Raw genomic sequence first — 20,526 nt, 5'->3', positions numbered from 1 at the left:
TTACGGTCAATTTGGGCTTAAACTTTGAAAATAGCCTTTAAAATTTCAATTAAACTTTAAAAATAGACTTTAAAATTCAATTTATATTTTGCATATGTAGAGTAATACTATAAACATTTTATTAACTATTCATTTTATTATTTTAAAAAGTGAAAATAATAATATTTAATATGAAACTTTAAAAAAAAATATATTTGAACATACGAACTACTATAAAAATTAAAAAAAATTAAACAGGTTTTTAAAATATAATAAAAATTTGATTCAACATTATGAAGAATTAAATTAATTTTTTTTTCTATTCAGTTCTTGCCCGCACAAGCGTGCGGGTAACTCTCCTAGTTTTAAATAGAATAGAAGTGGTACAAATGTGTAAACATTTAAGATTTTATAAAATTAGAAAATATTGCATTTTAATTAATTTTCAAACATACAAAACATAATAAAAACATTAATAAGGGAAATATTGTTGTGTGACTTGTTTCATTGCCTTGCTTCCTGGTGCACCAGCAAGAGCCACTTCTTTCAACAAGGGATATATTGCCTCAAACCTTTCTGTAGTATGTGTGCAATCAAAGAATCATGCTTGTGATCAGAATCAACAAACAAGTCAAAGTTTTGTTCCATAAATTCCAATAGTTCTACTACTTACCTTTACTCTTGCGAATGAAGCGGGGAATGTAAGACGCATCAACATCTCAAATGAAGGAGGAGGAACCAGGTAACAACAACAGGTAACAAGTGCGCCCAAAACCCTGCAAATCCTCTAAAATGATCAATTCTGCAGCAAAGTTTACTGCCTTTGGAAAAAAAATTGTTTAGCTATGAACAAGTCTATCTACAGCAAAGTCTACTGCCTTCGGAAAAAAAATTGTTTAGCTATGAACAAGTCTATCTGCAGCAAAGTCTACTGCGTTTGGAAAACAATTTTTTTAGCTATGAACAAGTCTATCTGCAGCAAAGAAGAAGAGGTTACCCTGAAAGGAATTTCACAAAACATTATTAATTCATGATGAAACCAAATCCAAGAAGCTAGCAAAATCATACAAACTCCTTTTGACTTTCATATATAGCTTCCAAGGCTGAAAGATGACGGTTTTTAAGTGGTTCAGGCCACTCAAACCAACTGTATGCATTTAAAGTATTGTCAATAGCAGCAAAATACGCAGCATCTTCAAGCCAACCTATATACATAGTAAAAACATGGCATCCTCAATGAAATCTTGTAATCCAGATTAATTAAAGCCAGCGCAATGTAAACAAATGAATCTTTTAAAATTGTATATTTTCTCACATAATATAGAGGGGTCGTTACGAAAATCTTGCAGTTTGCTCTTCAGTTCACCAGTGCCACCAATAAGCCTCTTTGCTGCCTGAGAAAAAGTCAATGATCAAAGTATACTTTCTCAAGCCAATAGATAAGTTAGCTCACTAGTTCTTTTAAGATTAAACTGTGTACTTTTTATAAATAAGAACTTTTAGAAGGTTAATTAAAATTATCTTCTCCAATGGTAAAACTCTTATTGGGGTTTTTATTTTTGAAAAAATATCAATTTCAAAATAAAAATGTTGCAAGTACAACATAATTTTACTTATTATTGCAGACTCTGGAAATCAGATGACCAGTAGGACCACAATGGAGAGGAGGACCGAGGTCATCAGCTTTTCCTCGAGTCAATTGTTGAATTTGGCATATTTCCCCTTCTTGTTAACACCATCAACAAGTGCAGCAGTAAAGCTTCAGGTTTCACCAGGAATATATTAACATACCTATATTGAAGCGAAGTAATTCATATAAAGAGAATCAACAATCACAAGCATATGTGATTAGCAGAAATGATAACAAAAAGGAAACGTATACCAAATGAGATCAGTCCTTGAGGCAACCGGTGAGGATACATGCATTAGACCCAAAACAGAAAGCTTAACAGCTGAATAAAGCTCACAATCAGAGAAAATATTCACCTTATAACGGGAAGCCAAATCCATATCTCGTTAGCCACGAAAATTACCTGAAACAATATAAATTGAATAATTTCACAAAATTGAAGAAGCAACAAAGCAAAAACAACTCAGAAATGGAGAATCAGACTATAAAACCTTAGATTTCTGAAATTAATCACAAAGAGGGAGAACAAAACTTTGCACAGACTTATAAAATACGAACATGATCGAAAGAAGAACGAAGAATCCTCAAGCCAATGAACCTTAATAGATAGCTTCGATATCTTCTTCACAAAATCTCTCTCTTCTTCTTCTTCACTTGGCCGATCTCTTCGAGCAAAGTCAGAAGAACTTGCCATCGTGAGAGAGATAGATCAGACAAAAAAAAAAAAGTTCCAACCAACCATGTAGCGACACGTCGCTATTAAGAGGCGGCTCTTGAACCTCTTAAATAAGAGGCGGTTGTTGTTATATTTACCATTTTTGATTTAATTTTAATTACATTTGGCATAAGAGCTTCTCAAAGTTCCATCTAAAAGTCTCCGTTGGAGACGCTCTTATAAACTCGCAGATTAAAAATAGAGAATATGCAGTAGATGCCACAAGAATCGGAAATAATTAAGAAACTACCACAAATGTACAGTGGCTGTCGTTCAGCCTTGTTAAAATTACATCGGCGTCCTTCCCTAGCTGACCATTGTGTAGGGGACATTTAATATAGGTAGGAATCATTATTATTTTGAATTTCAAATATTAAATCTTCAAAAGAGGATTATCTACGCAACATTTTACAGCCACATAGTGGGTTAAATAACTGTACACCTTCATCCCTTCCTTGAGATAACCGTTGTTCTTATTAATTACCTCTGAGTACCCCGAAAGCTGAGTAAAACAAAAAAAATCATCCATTACACAATTGTCCTTTTCAAGCCGGTGTTGTCGAATCTGTATCTTGTTTGCTTGTGGTTAATAGTTTCTTATAATTTCGGCGGTCTTGACATAGTGTAAGCTAATCGGAAGCTGTCTTTGTCCAACCTCGCAATCTCCGCCGCAAATTTTGTGGGAGAAGTTCGCAGACAAGCGATTAAAGGTTCTTGTTTTTTACCCTTTGTCTAATTTAATATGTAATTTTACATCACTGATTACCAGATTTGTTGATTTTAACTTGTGGCTGTCATATTTAGGTTGATTATGGCTAACCTGCAACTGCCGAAACGCCTATTCAAAGAAGGGTCTGAACCCAATGGTGAACGGGTTCACTCGTACACGGAATTAACTTACCTTGACGTCCTTGCTTCGTCTTTGTTCCCTGAAGATTTACCTTGACGTCCTTGCCTCGTCTTTGTTCCCCGACTTTGAGGATGTGGAGACAGAACCAGAGCATCTTTGGAACTTAAAACTGGATATTTTTAGCCAATAGTTTCTGTAACCAATTCCCACGAATTATTCTTTAATGGGTTTTATTTGCTCTGTAAGCCCATTGAATCTTATTGAGGCAAATATAAGTGTACACAATATCTGGATCGATTTCTATGTCTTAGTCAATGAACGCTTCCAGGGTTTCCTTCTCATAATTACAGAGGAAACTTTTAATAGTTGGTTAAAACTTCGCACATGGCCTTACAGGTGATGTAAAATACAACATTGTCTATAAATTGGTTACATGGGATTTTTGTATATAGCTGTATATATTTAGGAACCACCAAAGCCACAATACATGAAACTATACTCATTACCTAGTACAAAAGTTGTCCCCTATTTCTCCAACCCTACTGTCGGGATTTCATTTTCCCGCTTCTTTGTAGAGGGCACTCTCGTAAAGTTACCACCTATGGAAAGTGGTATAAACCAAAGATTTCTGACATTGTGGTATTCTCTTAATTAACTTTCAAAATTGTGGTATACACTAATATTGCCCTTAAAAATAATTCTTCATATTAAAAATTACAGAGTAAAATATTCTACTAAATATTTCTTTATTTGCATAATTGATTTTTTTATCTTTATATATATATATATATATATATGTTTTTGGTCCACCATTATTTATTTATTTTTTTATCTTTTGTCAACAGAGTACTAAGGGCCTGACTGGTTCAAACGCTGCGGTTGCGGTTGCGGTTGCGGGAGATTGCGGAAGCGGGCGATTGCGATTTCAAGCGTTATTAAGCGTTTTGAACGACTGGTTTAGCGGTTTAAAATTGGTGCGTTTGCGGGAGGTTTACGACTGGTTGACCAGCGGGTGCAATAGCTGTTGGAACATAATAAATGTGATATATAATTATATAAATGTTTTAAAATATCAAAAACTTTATTAAACTTGATTTATAATTAAAATTCATTAAAAATACTAAAATAATTATTAAAAAAATAAATAAATTTCATAATGAAATACTTATTACTTTATGCATTTGGCTTTTTACCAAAACTTTAATCAAGTAATTTGATAAATGACTAAACATATGTTTTAGATCGTAGATCTTTTTTCTTAAATCTCACACACTCAATAAGTTCTGTGGGGCAGTATTTGCATCGGTAGTAATGATCAAACGAGAGTTGAGAAGAGTCACTCGTGATTTGTTTTTATTTTTCGCAAATAATCTTATTTTCTTAAAATTCTGATGAAACGTCATATTTATTTAGATTTTTTTGAACTTATGTGTGATGTGCCATTAAATTTACATCAAGTTTTCTGGATTATTGTTAATTGAAATATTATTTTCTTCCAATTGTTTATTTTTTTAATATTTTCAATCGTATCCGTACTTCATTTTCTCTCATCCTTAATGAATAAAATAGTTAGGTAAAAAATATATAAAAAATATATTTCATTATCATTGATCTGTTTCAAGTTTTTTCTCAAAAAAAAAAAAAAAATTTTGAAACGCAAACGCCCGCAACCGCAAACGCTTGCGGGAACCAGCTTTTGGAATTCAGCTGTTGGGAGTGATTAGGAGCGACTGGGAGCGATTGGGAGCGATTTGTGTGATTGGTCCCAAACGCTAGCAACCGCCCGCAAACGCAAACGCAGCGTTTGCGAGAGCTAGCGGGAGAACCAGTCAAGCTCTAAATCAGCTCAAACGAGCCAATTGGAAAGAAAATTTAAAGCATAAATTTAAAGAATAGTATATTGTTCATAATAGTATATTCTAGATCAGATCAGCTCAAACTATTATATCTTCTTGGTTGGTTCAATTGGAAGGTTTTTGTTATACTATTCTATTATGAATAATATTTTTGGATTTCATTTTGATGGTTGTGTTTTTGCAAATGCTTTATATTTAACATTTGTGTAGTTTTAGTACTACTTATAATTTTTTATTTTTTTAGGATCACATACTCTTAAAATATTATATTACTTTCAAATAAATTTATAATATATAAGTTCAAATTTAATTTAATTAATTTATTTTCTTTGAAATTCTTATTCCGCTCATACCTAGTTATATTAATCTCAATTGGTTAAAGGGCACATTTTGTTTTCTTAAATCTCATAGACATCATTTTTTGTTTGATCAAAATCCAATAGAACAGAGCGGTTCAGTTCGCAAACCGATAATTCCGCTCAGTGTGGTTAAACCATAAATACGGATGGGTTAACACTAAAATGAGTGAACCGGTCGTGTAATCCTTTTTCGGTTTAGTGATTTTTCTGCTCCATAGAGAGAGAGAGAGAGAGCAAACAACGACTCTTGTTCGTTCTACTCTCTCTCTCTCTTTCCCCTTCACCAACTCTCTCCGCCGTATTGCGTTGCCGGAATCCCCGAGACGACGCCGTCTGTAATTTAATTTCCGATTTGCGCATCTTTGCGCATTTGGTGGGGGAGGGCGTATACATATATAACTGAGTATATATATTCTTCATGCCGATTAAATTAGGGGTTTTAAGCTGAATCGTGGATGGGTCAGAAGAAGAAAACCCCGGCGCCGTTGGATTCGTCTGTGATCAAGCTAGAATGTGAGAAGGCACTCAAGTCATTCGGTCGTGGGAGCTACAACAAGGCGATTCGTCTCATCAAGGATTCCTGCTCTCGCCATCCCGACTCTGCCCTAGCCCACCGTGTTCAAGGTACTATCTACGTCAAGGTTGCTTCCGTCTACGAGGATCTAACTACCAAACACAAGTATCTCCGCAATGCAATCGAATCCGCTAGTAAAGCTGTTGAACTCTCTCCCGATTCGATTGAGTTTGGGCATTTCTATGCCAACTTGCTTTACGACGCTGCCAACGATGGCAAGAGAGAGTACGACGAAGTTGTGCAAGAGTGCCAACGTGCTCTCTCCATCGAGAATCCTATTGATCCTGCTAAAGAGAGTCTTCAGGATGAGACTCAGCTTAAGATATTGACACCTGAGGCTCGTATTGCACATGTCCAGGATGAGCTCAGGTCTCTGATACAGAAGTCTAACATTGGTTCGTTGTCAACTTGGATGAGTAACCTGGGCAAAGGTGAAGACAAGTTTCGGTTGATTCCGATTAGGAGAATGGCTGAGGATCCTATTGAGAGTAACTTGGTTCAGACCAGGAGGCCTAACGAGATTAAAAAAGCTACCAAGAGTCGTGAAGAGTTAAGGAAGGAGGTTGAAGTTAGGGTAGCTGCAGCTAGGTTGATACAGCAGAACTCTGAGTCTTCCCCATCGGAGAATGTTGACAAAAAGGGATCAGATCAAACATTAGGCGCGGGGCAGAGAAGTGGGGAGAGGAGAAAGCATGGAAATGCGAGGAAAAACGGGTCCACCGCGGACAGAAGGGATCGGGTTAGGTCGTACTGGGATTCTATGAGCAAAGAGATGAAGAAAGAATTGCTTAGAGTTAAGGTTAGTGATCTTAAGAGTCACTTTAGTGCTTCAAAGGATGGGCAAGCAAATGAGATTATAAGTGAAGCTCTGTCTTTTTGTGAGGCCAGCAAGACTTGGAGTTTCTTGGTTTGCTGCAGGTGTAGTAAAAAGTTCATGGATTCTGAAGCTCATATGCAGCACATTGTGCAGGTGCACATGGGTAATGTCGTACCTAAGATGCAAATGGTTCTGCCTCAGATTCTCGACACTGATAGGATTGATATACTTCTTAGTTCCCCATGGAAACCATTGGATCTCTCTGCTGCAGTGGAATTGCTTCGCAGTCAGCAGAGAATCCAAAAATCTGAGTTTAATGACTTTCACCCTGGCGATAATATGGAAGATGGTGACGATTGCTTCGAGGATGCATGGAATGATACTTCACCAGAGAAAGAAAGCCTTGGAGATGCTTGCAACGGTTGTGATGAGAATGAATCTGAAGAGCGTAAGCTGTCGATCGCATTTCCTCCTCCTGATGGATGGCCTATATCTGATGATCCTGAACGCGCAAAGCTCCTTATGAAAATCCGTGCAGCCTTTGAGCTACTTATCAGACACAAATATTTAGCTGCCAGCCATCATGATAAGGTGATACAATTTACCGTGGATGAACTCCTGAATCTACCCTCGGTTTCGCAATTCGTTAATCGAAGCTTGAACCAGTCACCCATGTGCATCTGTTTTCTGGAAGCTTCCCAACTCGGGAAAATTCTTAGATTTCTGCATGACTTATCTCAGGCCTGTGGATTGAGTCGATATTCTGAACCAAGTAACCCCAATGATGAAATTAATTTTGGCGACCTTGGTCGTGAAGTTACAGAGAAGATTGTTTTTGATGCTGAAGGTTCATGTCTTCTTCTGGATGAAAAATTGCTTGGCACTGAGTGCATACAAGAGAAAATTATGGGCGCAACATTGCATAATGTAGTTATAGCAAGTTCCAGAGATATTGCTAATGGGGATAATGTGTCTTCTGGTGCGGATGGATTTCTTTCATGGATCTTCACAGGACCCTCTAGCGGGGAACAAATTGTGTCATGGATGCACACAATGGAAGAGAAAACAAACCAAGGGCTGGAAATCATGGAGATTCTTGAAAAGGAGTTAAGTCGCTTGCAGAACCTTTGCGAGAGAAAATGCGAACACATAAGCTACGAGGGAGCACTGCAAACTGTTGTGGACATTTGTCTTGAAGAAAGCCGGAAGAGGGAGACTTCAGCAGACTTTACGCATGAAAGCTATGAAACTGTGCTTAGGAGACGAAGAGAAGAGCTAAATGAGAATGACCATGAGTTGGTGTTTATGAGTAGTAGGTTTGAGTTAGATGCCATAACAAACGTATTGAAAGATGCAGAATCTCTTAACTACAATCAATTTGGATATGAAGAATCATATGGAAGCATGAGTTCTCAGCTACGTGATCTGGAATCTGGTGAAGCTTATGAAAGGGGGATGAAGGATTCCTTACATGAGGCTGACAGTTGTATAGAGATTGCGATCCAAAAACAAAAAGAGCAGTTGTCTGCAGAGGTAACCTTTTCTATCTTTACGCAACACTACTGGGATAATTAATAACCGTCTTTCGTCTTTAATAATACCCTGCACGTGTGCTATCGCAGCTTAGCAAAATCGACGCGCAAATGATGCGAATTGTCACTGGGATGCAGCAAACAGAGCTAAGGCTTGGACCAGTTTCCTCCAGCGATTATCAGATAGTATTGTTACCTTTGGTGAAGTCCTACATGCGGGTAATGATAACTCTTTAGACCTTGTTACTTTTTCTTCCATTTGGATGCTGTGTTCTTTCAGGTTCTAACTCTTTAGACCTTGGTACAATCTCTGCCAGGCACATTTGGAGGCGTTGGCAGAGAAAGATGCCACTGAGAAGTCTGATGCTGCAAGAGAAGCTTTGCTTGTTGAGCTCGCTCTAGATTCTACGAAGGAGACTCGAGGAAGAAATGATAATTCAAAACACATGCTGGAAAAGTCCAAGGACAAGAAAAAGATTAAAGACACTAGAAAACTGAAGGATTTAAAGGTTTGAACTTATCTGTAGTCTACCTTTTAGTTATTTCTTGTATCTCTTTGTAACTAGTTTTAATGTTTTGTTATAGGCTTCTACTGAAAACGACCAACGCTTCAACGATGATTCAATTGAACACAGGTGATGATCTGCTTTATAAATATTTTTTAGTGAAGATGGTGTAACTTGGAAAATCTTTGTTTTATAAATGTTGGTGGTGAATAATCTGCCATTGATGTTCCTGCTGATTTCTTGTTCCAGCCACCCTTCTGTTGCATCTTATGGTGATCCTTCAGAGGCTGATGTGTTTTCTGAAGCCGTTGAAGCTTTAAATGAACAGGAAGAGGAATACAGACGCCGTATGGAACTAGAGGAAGAGGAGAGGAAGCTTGAAAAAACTCTAGAGTATCAACGAAGAATTGAGAATGAAGCTAAGGAGAAGCACATCGCAGAACAAAAAAAGAAATACAGCTCTTTAGTGCCGATAAATGTGACAGAGGCAGTGTATAATGATCGCATAGAAACTTTCGATGATGATTTAGATTTACAAGAACATGAAAAATCCATAAATCAGGTAACAATAGAGTGACAAGGTTGTGGAGTTGTGGTTCTTTTTATCATCACTTGAAATTAATTTCTCGGTTTCTTTGATTTACCAGGAGAAAAGGAATGGAAAACAGAATGACTTGGAATTAGCCAAAGTGAATATAAATGGTGTTATCCCAGCGACAAATCATTGTTTGATATCTGATACTGCTAATATGCAGGATGTAAAATCCCAAGAAGGTTAGCTCTAATCTTCAAATATGAAATTATGTGTCTACTGCCTTTCTGTGGCACTTACATTGTTTTTTTTTTATGTGTTGCAGTAGTGCCTAATGGCGTAGCTATTCCAGCTGGTGTTCTGCAACCTGATCAACGCACCGGGCGGAGAGGTAGACGCCAAAAAGCTTCAAACAAGTTAGTTGATGGAAAATATCAGGTCACACCTTCTGGGAGCGAGAATTGTAAATCTCAGAGGTCAGGCACCGAAAGTGAGGGACAATCTGAAATTCTACGTAGCAATGGTGGTAAGACTTTTTTTGTTTCTTCATTCTTGTCCTAGATTCTTCTCTGTCTCATTGTTTTTAAAGCATAAATAATTGTGACGTGTAGATAGATGATCTGATATGGATCTAGCTTTGTTTTCATCAGCTTACTGATAATTCAAACTTATATTAGATGCGCCTGGGAAGACCATTAAGGCACTAATGAAACTGCTTTTATCTGTAGAAATTAATGAAATAATTTAAATATGCCTCTGTAACAAGTGTCTTGACTTTTCGTTTCTGTCAACGAAGAATGACAGTATTTGCACTAATTTCTAGCGCTTTTCTAGTTTCATATAGTTTTCATTTATTATGTTATCCTGGTGATGTAGATGCGGGAACAAAGACATTAAGACAATTACAAGCTGAAGACGATGAAGAAGAAAGGTTTCAAGCTGACCTTAAAAGGGCAGTACGTCAAAGCCTTGGTAGGTTTTCAACCATCCTTGTTTATATATTATGTCTGGCTGACTATGTCATATGTATGGAGAATGGTTATAGTGTATATCACTTCTCTCCATCTCAGGACACATTTTTCATATGATACTTGTAGGCATATTTATATAGATGTCTTAATCAGTTGTTTGTTTTTTTTAATTATGGACACCTTATCTACCTTTCTCTCAAAATTTTCAACATATTTGTTCTGAGATAATTTTGGGGTGACAAATCCCCTTGATATGAAGCATCTGACACCAGAACATTTTTGTTTGAACCCAGACGTGTACCAAGGTGGTAGAAGTATGCCGACACCTCTGGAAGTAATTAATGATGGGATCCTATCTGATGTGACAATGGAATCTCAGAGTACGAGCGGAGTTGCCATATTTGGCACTGGTCTTCAGAATGAAGTTGGCGAATACAATTGCTTTTTAAATGTTATCATACAGGTAACCTTCAATTCTTGATTTCCCACAAACTGTTAGATTTCTTGGGTATCAGTGTCTATAGTTTCCAGCTTAAAAGTTTTCCATATGTTGATTTTTTCTTTTTATTGGTTATGATCTTAGTCTCTATGGAATTTGGGGATGTTTCGCGCTGAGTTCTTGCAGAGTTCAACACTAGAGCACCATCACGTGGGAGATCCCTGTGTTGTCTGCGCTTTGTATGAAATTTTTACTGCTTTAAGCGCTGCTTCGAGTGAAACAAGAAAAGAACCTGTGGCTCCTTCATCTCTCAGGATTGCTTTGAGTAAATTGTATCCAGATAGCAGTTTTTTTCAAGAGGTAAAGGAATTGATCTCTGGTTTTACACGACTAAGCTCTGTTTTCACAAAGTTCCTAAACTTGAGTGTCATATGGTGTACAGGCTCAGATGAACGATGCTTCAGAAGTATTGGCTGTAATCTTCGACTGCCTTCATCGCTCATTTGCTCAAACCTCAAGCGTGTCTGACACAGATTCTGCTGAGAGCAACAGTACGGGTTTATGGGACTGTGCCAATCGCACATGTATTGCCCATTCTCTGTTTGGAATGGATATTTTTGAGCAACTGAATTGCTACAGCTGTGGTCTGGAGTCCAGACACATGAAATACACTTCCTTTTTCCATAACATCAATGCTAGTGCCCTACGCACCATGAAGGTAGCATATGCGTGTTCATTGGACTTGCGTTTTCATGTATATTACTAGATAATTCACTGTGGTTCTGTCCCACTTTATGCCTCATAGGTTACATGCGTTGAAAATTCATTTGAAGAACTTCTCAATCTTGTCGAGATGAACCATCAAGTAGCCTGTGATCCCGAAGCTGGCGGGTGTGGGAAACCCAACCATATCCACCATATTCTCACCACTCCACCACATGTTTTTACTACAGGTAAAACTTGGATTAAGTGTTTTGATGGATGTAAACTTTTTTCAAATCACTGATATTTGTGTCTTGACACTAATTATTTTGGGGTTGGCAGTCTTAGGGTGGCAAAACACATGTGAGACGGTAGAAGACATAGCAGCTACACTTGCAGCCTTGAATACAGAGATAGATATCAGCATCATGTACCGTGGTTTGGACCCTAAGAGCACATATAGCTTAGTTTCCGTGGTATGAATTTCTTTTTTTTTTTTCCTGTGATATTACCAGAAAAATGGTCCCAAACTTGAAACCGACTGTACCGTGTGTTTTCATTGTTTGGTCTCAACCTAAAACTCTCACGGCCTTTTTTTTTTTTTGTTTGTTGTTGCTATTTCTGCAACTCCAGGTTTGTTATTATGGACAGCATTATCATTGCTTTACATATAGTCATGAACACGATCGGTGGATCATGTACGATGACAAAACTGTCAAGGTAAGACTATCATTACACCGGACTTTGTAGGCAGATACATTTTGTCAACATTATCTCACCTCATTTGATGTAATATCTTCAGGTTATCGGTAGCTGGAGTGATGTACTTTCTATGTGTGAGAGAGGACACTTGCAACCACAGGTTCTTCTCTACGAAAAGAAACGTTGAGAAAAAGAAAAAGAAAAAAACAGCAAGTAGAGAGTTACGTTGCTACAATTTTGGAGATCGCCCAAGTACAAACTGCAAAGAAAGTAAGTACTATTTTTTGATAATCGGAAACTGGAGAGGAATGGAATGTGTGGTTTACTCATCCCAGTCGTTCTAAGAGATGATGGGGAAGAAGATTTTGTCTTTAAGATTAAGCAATAGTGTTTTCAGTGGAAGAGGTTTTAGAAGATGTCATTTATAGTATAATCTTTGGCAAAATCATCGTCACATTAAAGCATTATATGTTCATATAAATCTATACGACCTTCGAGAAAATAAAAATGAAAATTCCTTGCAGCCTTTTTTTGGTAGGTCGTCTGATTATATGATTATGATCTTGGGCGACTTTTTCCAACAATGTGTTTTATCACTTTATGTCCGAAGTTAAAAAAACAAATTCATACGTTTCTCTACATTGTTCAACGTCCACGTTTATATTTTTAAAAAGGAATTAAGAGTAATTGAGAATTTAACTTCATTATAACAAGTCAAATAGAAGTATTCGAATAAAAAAATCAAATCTGTATAACAAAGAAATAATCTAAGAAAAATTCGATCAAATATAACTTCAGATTTTGTCTGGTTCAACTATGTGATAAGACTGAAAAAAATTAATATTGAATTTTCAAAAATACTTCCTTTTCTATATCATTTTTTAAAAATACTCCTTTTATGTTGTTCATTTTCAAAAATACTCTTTCATGTTGTTCATTTTCAAAAATACTCTTTTCATAGATATAAAATAACTTAATTCTAAGTCATAAACTTTAAATAGTAAACTCTAGTCTAACCCCTCCAAAGTATATATTAAATGTAAAATAGAGAACCCAAACCTAAAAAAGAATTCTAAAAATTAATTTAACATATTGTAATTGTGTAAAAGAAGGTAAAAATAAAAATGTTCAAAAAGGGTATTTTTGAAATGGGTATCCAAAAAGGCTAATTCTAACAAATTTTCTTAATATTCAATTTAAAACCTACATAAATTGACCCAAAAATTTGTGTTATAGTGAGATGATCAAGACAAAATTCAAAAAATGATCCAATCCAAAACTTAAAAAAAGAAATAAAACAAGTAAGATTTTATGCTTTTCTATTAAGTAAAAACAAAGTAACTATTCTTAGAAAAAAAAAAACAAATCATAAAAAGAATCTCACCCTAAAAAATCGTAAGACGTTTTTAATTTTAATATTAATCTGTATTTTACTGAGTCGTCTCTACTCTCAGCAAAATCCGGCTTATATACCAGACTACATCTCCTTCTTCCCTTCCCAATTTACCAAAAACCATTAACACACAAACACTAACTCACACACGTCTCTTTCAAAATCCTTCCATCTCTTTTTCTTCATTTTCTTCTCTTTCTTTTTTGTCTAGTTTTTTGTTCTGTTCCCATCGAATGAGCCACGTAAAACACATCCACAAAGGGTCACTGGAGAGGTTTTTGGATCTCCTCTTGATCGCTCTCGTTGTTTTGATGACTCTTAAAGGCGGCACGAGTGGGGCCTGTGCCGCATGCAAATACCAACGTAGACGCTGCGCCGCGGACTGCCCCCTCGCGCCTTACTTCCCCGCTGAACAGCCAAAACTGTTCCAAAACGTTCACAGGCTATTCGGCGTTAGAAGCATCGTCAAAATCCTCGAAAGACTCGACGAAACTCAAAGACCCGAAGCTATGAAATCTATCATCTTCCAGTCTTATGTCCGTGACCGCTCCCCTGTCCACGGTTGCCTAGGCGTCACGCAACAGCTTCAATACATGATTTGGCTCGCTGAAGAAGAACTCAAAGCTGTCAATGCACAGCTACAACTCTATCGCTCTCAAAACGACGGTCAAAACCAGCAAAATCATAATCAGATGATGATTAATGAGCTTGGTGTTGGTGTTGATAATAAGCAGCAACAGGATGATGTAACATCGCAGCTAGATTTAGGAATGGGACTTAACGTTAACAATAACCAAAGCAATGTGGTAGCCCCATTCTTTAGTCCGTTGCCAGTATCTGAAACACAACAGCCTCAAATGTCTTACACTTATAGTTGTAGTGAGGTCAACAACAATGGCTATAGTCCTCCAGCTTATAATACGGATTCGGGAAAGGAGATTATGACAAACAATAATAATGTTTGGGGTGTTCACAATCGATTTCTGTATAACGACAACAACGGAGGAGGGTTCAACAATCAAAACGAGAGCTGCCACGAGATGAAGAGCAATAACGGTGTAATGGGGATACAATCACAGCTCGTTAATCTGCAAATGGCATCAAATCATCAGCAACAAGAAGACGAAGATGATCCTCATGAGTACGATGAAATCCATCAGTTTCTTGAAATCATCGACGATAGGCAATCATTTGCGGATTCTAAAGAAGCGTATGCCTCAAGGTATGTGATTTCTTTTTTTTCTTTTCTCCATTCTCTTATTTGTAAAAAGTATGAAAAATTTATGAGAAGTATATGATTGAATTTGAGTAATTTTTGGTGGTGGTTACAGCTCTGGTGAAACGTTGAAGGAACAGATTGATGAAATTGGAGAGAATGAATTAAGAAGTGCAGCTACTTGCTTCAGTCTAACCAGTGTGAATTGAATTGATTTATCAATTCATGATCTTTTTTATTACGTTTTTTTTCCACGTCGTCTCTGAAGTTTTGTTACTTTTTTGTTGACATTTTCTTTTCTTCTTATTTTTATTAAATGGAGACGTATACGTTGTTTTTTTTAACTATTTCTCTAATTTTTTTTTCATATAATAAAATCTGTTTTGGATCTCTTTTAATTAAATATAGTGTTATTCATTGAAATATAGTGCGGGCAGCCGGTTGTGTGTCCAAGGAGAAGGAGCTTGTAATGATCAGGTGGTAGATCGTGTAGGTGTAGCTTATCACTCACGTTGTCCCGATACGTCTCTCAGATTGGAGAAATCTTTGATTTACGGTAGTAACACCATATTTACCGACAAATTCTCTTATTTGATTGTAATTAATCATGTGTTTGTTACAAGAAATAAATATAGAAAGAATCTTTTCTTTTTTTAAGATAGAATCTTTTTAGTGATAAAAGATGATACAAGATATACGTTGAAGTTTTCTTAGGCTAATGAGCCTAAGAAAATTATGGAGGTGAGGTTAAGGATTCTAGCGTGGAGTTAGAGATAGTTTGGTTTCAGGTGTTACAAATTGTTTATATTTTGTAAAATTCTTCACTATACATGTTCACAAGTACATAGATTTGTTTTCTTTACATTAGAGATACAGTGTAGTTTTACATCCTTCTCGTTGATCTTAATTCCTTGATCCTTCTCGTTGATTTTAATTCCTCGCTCGCAGAATGGTAAAACCGATAATTTGGCATGACGAGTTCGTTCCGAAGCGCATCTTATTACCTATGTAAACGATGTTCTATCTCATTGGTTTTACTTGTATGCTATTGACAAAAAAAAAACAATGTTATTTATTTGTCATATAATAATAATAATTAAATAGTCAAATATTTTGTTCAAAATTTTATATATGGTTTTACTAATTATAATATTTCTAAATATCTCTTAAAATCTCAGGATATTTTAACTGATGATTTTTAAAATATATTAAATCAATGTTTTCGTTTGAATTTTTGTTTGAAAAGTATTAAATTGTTTTTTTCTTTAAATATTAACAAAAACTTTCACGACATTTGTTTCCTTTGAATTTCCGTTATGAAATGAAATTTTGTTAAATATTAAAAAATGTAAAACTTATAATATCATTTAGATCATATTTCTTGAAATAGAAATAAAAATATCACATATGAAATTCATTAAAAATCTTGAAAATCACAATAGAAAAGTTTAAAAACACTAAAGCCCTTATAAAAAAAAGACTATTCTTCTTGACATATATCAAAAATGTTTTGATTTAAATTATATATAAAATGTTATTACATTTTGGGAAATATAATATTTATATAAATTATTGGGTTACTAGTTTACAGTATTGGGTTCTTGATTTATGTTGGCCCCCTTTTACAGCAAGTTGAAAACGACACCGGGGAAAAAATATCAAGCTCCCCAACCTGTCAACATTAAAACAAAAAAAAAAACCAAAAAAAAAGACACAAAAATCTGTGGCGACCGAAACAAATTGAGAGAGAGAATGGTAAGTAGTAGTATAAGCATCTCGAGACCAGTTTTTTCTCATGGCTTCTCTCCACCTGCTGCTACTACGACATCAAGGTAGGATTTTTATATATTGAACTTCATAGCTCCGATCAACCTCAAGTAATCATCAAATGCATAGAGCATCATTTAGTTAGTTTTAGGACAAAAGTTACAGAATCAGATCCTGGAATGAAACTGTCTCCGGTTATGGATAGATTAATTCAAGGTTAACCTGACCTCAGATTTCTGTTATTCATTGTTGCTTCTTTTATGAAACAGAAGATGCTCTCTGATCAGGATAGACAGGAAATCTCATTGCTCTGTCACAGTCAAGTGCTACTGTTCTTCCACAGGGTTTCTTGATTTAAAATGTTCATTGGAGAAGCCAATTGGAAACCTGGCTTTGAGAAAGCATCTAGTTTCAGGGTTGGCAGCTATTTTGCTATTATCTCAGGCAGGACAGGTATGCTGGAAGCCGACATTGCAATTAATCATGTCTGATTGGAGAGCCAACAAGTTGTTTTAACCTTCTCACTTTCTTCTGGCAGGGTGTTGCGTTGGATCTCTCATCTGGCCATCAGAACATTTGCCAACTAGGCAGTGCTGCTGTGGAAGAAAACAACAAGCTGACTCTTCCACTTGAAAATCCATCTGACCCGGAAACAATGATGATGATGATGATGAGAGGCATGACTGCTAAGAACTTTGACCCAGTTAGGTACTCTGGAAGATGGTTCGAAGTAGCTTCTCTTAAGCGTGGCTTTGCAGGTCAAGGCCAAGAAGACTGCCACTGCACCCAGGTAGGGTAGTTTGTTTCTTCAACTAGACATTACCACTCTCCATAGTGAACTAATGTAATCTTGACAAGCTCTAAATTTCCAAAACTGTTGCAAGGGGGTATACTCGTTTGATATGAAGGAACCAGCCATCCGGGTAGATACATTTTGTGTACACGGCAGCCCTGATGGGTACATAACGGGAATCAGAGGAAAGGTTCAATGCATTGGAGCAGAAGACCTGGAGAAAAGCGAGACTGACTTAGAAAAACAAGAGATGATTAAAGAGAAGTGTTTCCTTCGATTTCCAACAATTCCTTTTATCCCCAAGTTGCCTTATGATGTCATAGCGACTGACTACGACAACTACGCTCTAGTTTCTGGCGCCAAAGACAAGGGCTTTGTTCAGGTGATTCAAAAGACAAAGAACTCAAAAGAATTTGAGATATCTCTTGCATTTTCTTGTATAATTAATAACTTTCATGTGTTTTGATATTGTTAGATATACTCAAGGACACCTAACCCAGGACCTGAGTTCATCGCCAAGAACAAGAACTACTTGGCACAGTTTGGCTATGATCCGGAAAAAATAAAAGATACACCACAGGACTGTGAAGTGATGTCTGATGGTGAGCTAGCTGCCATGATGTCGATGCCAGGTATGGAGAAAACGCTGACAAACCAGTTCCCAGATCTTGAGTTAAGAAAGTCAGTCCAATTTGATCCCTTCACAAGTGTGTTTGAAACCTTGAAGAAACTTGTCCCGCTCTATTTCAAGTAGACCAGCTATGTACTTCCGTTCAAGCTTTTGAATTCTTGTGTATATCGTATATGATCACTGTCCATATGGTTATACACCTGACTGAGTGTATATACATCTTCTAATATCAAACAGTCTTCAGATAATCAACCAACCACAAGCAAGGCAATCTTGAAGCTTTCTGCCTTTCTTATTCAACTCGTATCATTAACATAACCACCGTCAACAAAGACAAAACCACACATTTAAACCAGTCGTTAGCTTCATAACTAAGTGAAACCTTCTGCTTTTCATCTACAGGTCACACTAATCTAATAATCTCATAATAACTCATTCAGCAAAATAGCTTATATCACATTAACTGAAGAATCTCAACACGAATCGATACCTTCCACCACCAAACCAAGAGTTGCAGATCGGCGGCGGCTTAGCTTCACCGCATCTCTCATCCGTCGCCGGCAGTTTTACTTTTACTTTTCCGATGGAAATAATTTTACAGTGTTTTGTTTGTCCAAATGACTTAATGGGCCAAGAATGAGCTATTGTAGCCCATTTGCATCTGTTTAAAGCACATACAGAGTGATGATTGAGAGAGGGACTCTTCATCAAATTCCTTTCCAATCTTGTCTTGGGGTTTTTTTTTTTTGTCTTTTACATTTTCATATTATTGTGAAAAATTGGAGGATAGTGAAGATGAAGACGACGAAAGAAGGGAATGCGATGAACCCTACCGATGCCATCCGCAAAGAGCAACGAAAGAAAGACTTGAGACGTGTAAGGGTTTTGTTTTTAATCGAATTTTGCTGAAATGGCTTACGATAATGTTTCCCATGTTTCTATTTAGGTTCTGCCTGAATTGCTATTGTACTAAAAGTTAAGTCTTGAATCTTCTTGTGTTGATTCCTGAATTTTGTTTTGTTTGTCTCTTTTACTGTTGTTTACTGGAATTTTTGCAAGTGGCAAATTTTGTTGTGCTTCTCGAGCTCTTGTTTATAATATAAAATTGTTGTTTTTTTCAATGGTTAAAATGATACATTTTCATAGAATGGCTTCTCCTTTTGTCAATTTGAGTCTTAATCAGTGTTTTCTGTTGGTGAAGTTTGTGTTCTAGCTTAAAGTATTTGTTGAAGTTGAGCTGGAATTTTGAAAGACGTGTTCAGAATCAAGATTGTCATTATTAGTTTTTGCAGTTTCATTAGCACTAGTCTTTTGAACAAAGAGATTAAAATTGTTGACAATTGAATTTTTTCTGTCATTGCTGTTGTGAATTAAGTATACTTTTGTTGCTAACGCAGAACAAGATAGAGAGAAATAAAGTAAGAGAGGTGGGAATTTTGAAGAAGGGTCCTGAACAAATCAAGGAACAAATCAGAAAACTCGATATGCCAAGTAAGTCATCATCCTCCTATAGTTTTTGCAAGGTCTCTCAGCTTATATAACAATTATTTTCTTAGACTACTGCTAACAAAACTTAACAAGCTTATTAGTTTCTGTTCATATCTCTCGGCTCCAACAAAACTTGCAATTTGCCAGCTTGTCTTAATATATTACAAGAAAACAAAGCTGAGAAAGACACTCCCGTTCGTTACCAACTAACACGAGCTGAGAAAGACGCAATCTTTCGCTCGGTTAGTACTAAATAGAATATGATTGTTACACACTAAAATTTAGTACTATTTTAAAGGAACTTATAACATCCTGTAATTTTGTTTATTTTTAGGTAGTGCCAATTCAGAAAGGACGAAGATTTGGAGTCGGATCCATACCGTTTGATGAAGAAGTGGGGCAAAGTTCATACAAGAAATCGTGCGAGGCAAAATGGCGAGAAACTGAAGACAATTATCTCCAAACGCAAACCATGCTTTCAGAGATTAAGGCAAATATTAAAAAGTTGGAGTTGGAGCATAAATGCGAAGATGTCGTCTTTTGGTGTAGTATGATGGCCCAACTTTATCCAAATTTGGTTCCACCATCTCAAAGAAACAAATCCGCCTCCACCGAGCCCGTTACTGATTTGAAGTTGTGATTTCATTTTTATTTTCTCTTGTTACTTTTGTTTTTAATTTTCGTTGAACAATTTTGTTTTCATTTATACAATCTCAAACTCCTGCTACATTCTAGCGAAAAATGAAATTAGACGACATGAAATAGTTGTAGAGTCTTCGGAAGTGAAGATGGTTTATCTTTAGCTGTTGATATATTATCTAATAATATTTAAGATAATCTACCAACTGCCAAGAGTTTGCCTCTCCTGAGTACATTTTAATAACAACTCTGAAGAGTTTGTTGTATCTCAAAAGATGTTCTAATAAGTATAAAAGCCAAAACGTTTTGAGAATATTGGGTTTTGAATTTTTGAGACCATATAGAGGATTTTGAATTTTGGTTAAAGTGTGAACAGAATCACAATAGAACATGAATCTGAATTCAACAAGGACCCGTTGAGCTGCTAAAAGGTTT

At 36.3% G+C, this 20,526-nt stretch overlaps 4 protein-coding genes and 1 long non-coding RNA gene across 10 annotated transcripts; 4 read left to right on the top strand and 1 right to left on the bottom strand.

Moving 5' to 3' along the window:
* Window positions 248-2,344, bottom strand: LOC104711269. 4 transcript variants are annotated; one of them, XR_755239.2, is made up of 7 exons: window positions 2,101-2,344; window positions 1,966-2,012; window positions 1,593-1,770; window positions 1,295-1,373; window positions 977-1,184; window positions 653-755; window positions 248-555 (listed from the first exon to the last, which is right to left on the bottom strand). It is a non-coding gene; the product is annotated as an uncharacterized LOC104711269 (long non-coding RNA). The 4 variants fall into 4 exon arrangements; XR_002033153.1 differs by having other exon boundaries at window positions 2,168-2,344; XR_002033154.1 differs by having other exon boundaries at window positions 653-952; window positions 1,048-1,184; window positions 2,168-2,344.
* On the top strand, window positions 5,593-12,691 carry LOC104711270. Of its 2 annotated transcripts, none has more exons than XM_010427961.2 (15): window positions 5,593-8,313; window positions 8,403-8,531; window positions 8,630-8,821; window positions 8,898-8,947; window positions 9,068-9,380; window positions 9,466-9,592; window positions 9,676-9,876; window positions 10,227-10,322; window positions 10,615-10,784; window positions 10,947-11,120; window positions 11,203-11,478; window positions 11,566-11,713; window positions 11,805-11,938; window positions 12,096-12,182; window positions 12,265-12,691. In XM_010427961.2, the coding sequence occupies exons 1-15, from the start codon at window positions 5,845-5,847 to the stop codon at window positions 12,349-12,351; spliced, it is 4,653 nt and encodes a 1,550-aa protein (XP_010426263.1). In that variant the 5' UTR covers window positions 5,593-5,844; the 3' UTR covers window positions 12,352-12,691. The 2 variants fall into 2 exon arrangements, with proteins under 2 accessions (XP_010426263.1, XP_010426262.1); XM_010427960.2 differs by having other exon boundaries at window positions 5,595-8,313; window positions 10,905-11,120.
* On the top strand, window positions 13,689-15,089 carry LOC104711263 (LOB domain-containing protein 27-like). The gene is made up of 2 exons (XM_010427953.1): window positions 13,689-14,779; window positions 14,889-15,089. Exons 1-2 carry the CDS (start codon window positions 13,791-13,793, stop codon window positions 14,980-14,982), a joined length of 1,083 nt encoding a protein of 360 aa, XP_010426255.1. The 5' UTR covers window positions 13,689-13,790; the 3' UTR covers window positions 14,983-15,089.
* On the top strand, window positions 16,465-18,212 carry LOC104711262 (chloroplastic lipocalin). Of its 2 annotated transcripts, none has more exons than XM_019229254.1 (5): window positions 16,465-16,605; window positions 16,813-16,993; window positions 17,079-17,330; window positions 17,425-17,715; window positions 17,809-18,212. In XM_019229254.1, the coding sequence occupies exons 1-5, from the start codon at window positions 16,526-16,528 to the stop codon at window positions 18,085-18,087; spliced, it is 1,083 nt and encodes a 360-aa protein (XP_019084799.1). In that variant the 5' UTR covers window positions 16,465-16,525; the 3' UTR covers window positions 18,088-18,212. The 2 variants fall into 2 exon arrangements, with proteins under 2 accessions (XP_019084799.1, XP_010426254.1); XM_010427952.2 differs by having other exon boundaries at window positions 16,466-16,605; window positions 16,810-16,993.
* Window positions 18,303-20,194, top strand: LOC104711261. The gene is made up of 4 exons (XM_010427951.1): window positions 18,303-18,840; window positions 19,362-19,455; window positions 19,600-19,694; window positions 19,787-20,194. The coding sequence occupies exons 1-4, from the start codon at window positions 18,649-18,651 to the stop codon at window positions 20,090-20,092; spliced, it is 687 nt and encodes a 228-aa protein (XP_010426253.1). The 5' UTR covers window positions 18,303-18,648; the 3' UTR covers window positions 20,093-20,194.

This window comes from Camelina sativa, chromosome 9, assembly GCF_000633955.1.
Source record: "Camelina sativa cultivar DH55 chromosome 9, Cs, whole genome shotgun sequence".
Taxonomy (NCBI): Eukaryota; Viridiplantae; Streptophyta; class Magnoliopsida; order Brassicales; family Brassicaceae; genus Camelina; species Camelina sativa.
Note: the sequence above shows the minus strand (reverse complement) of the source record. Positions and strands in the feature narration are given on the sequence as shown.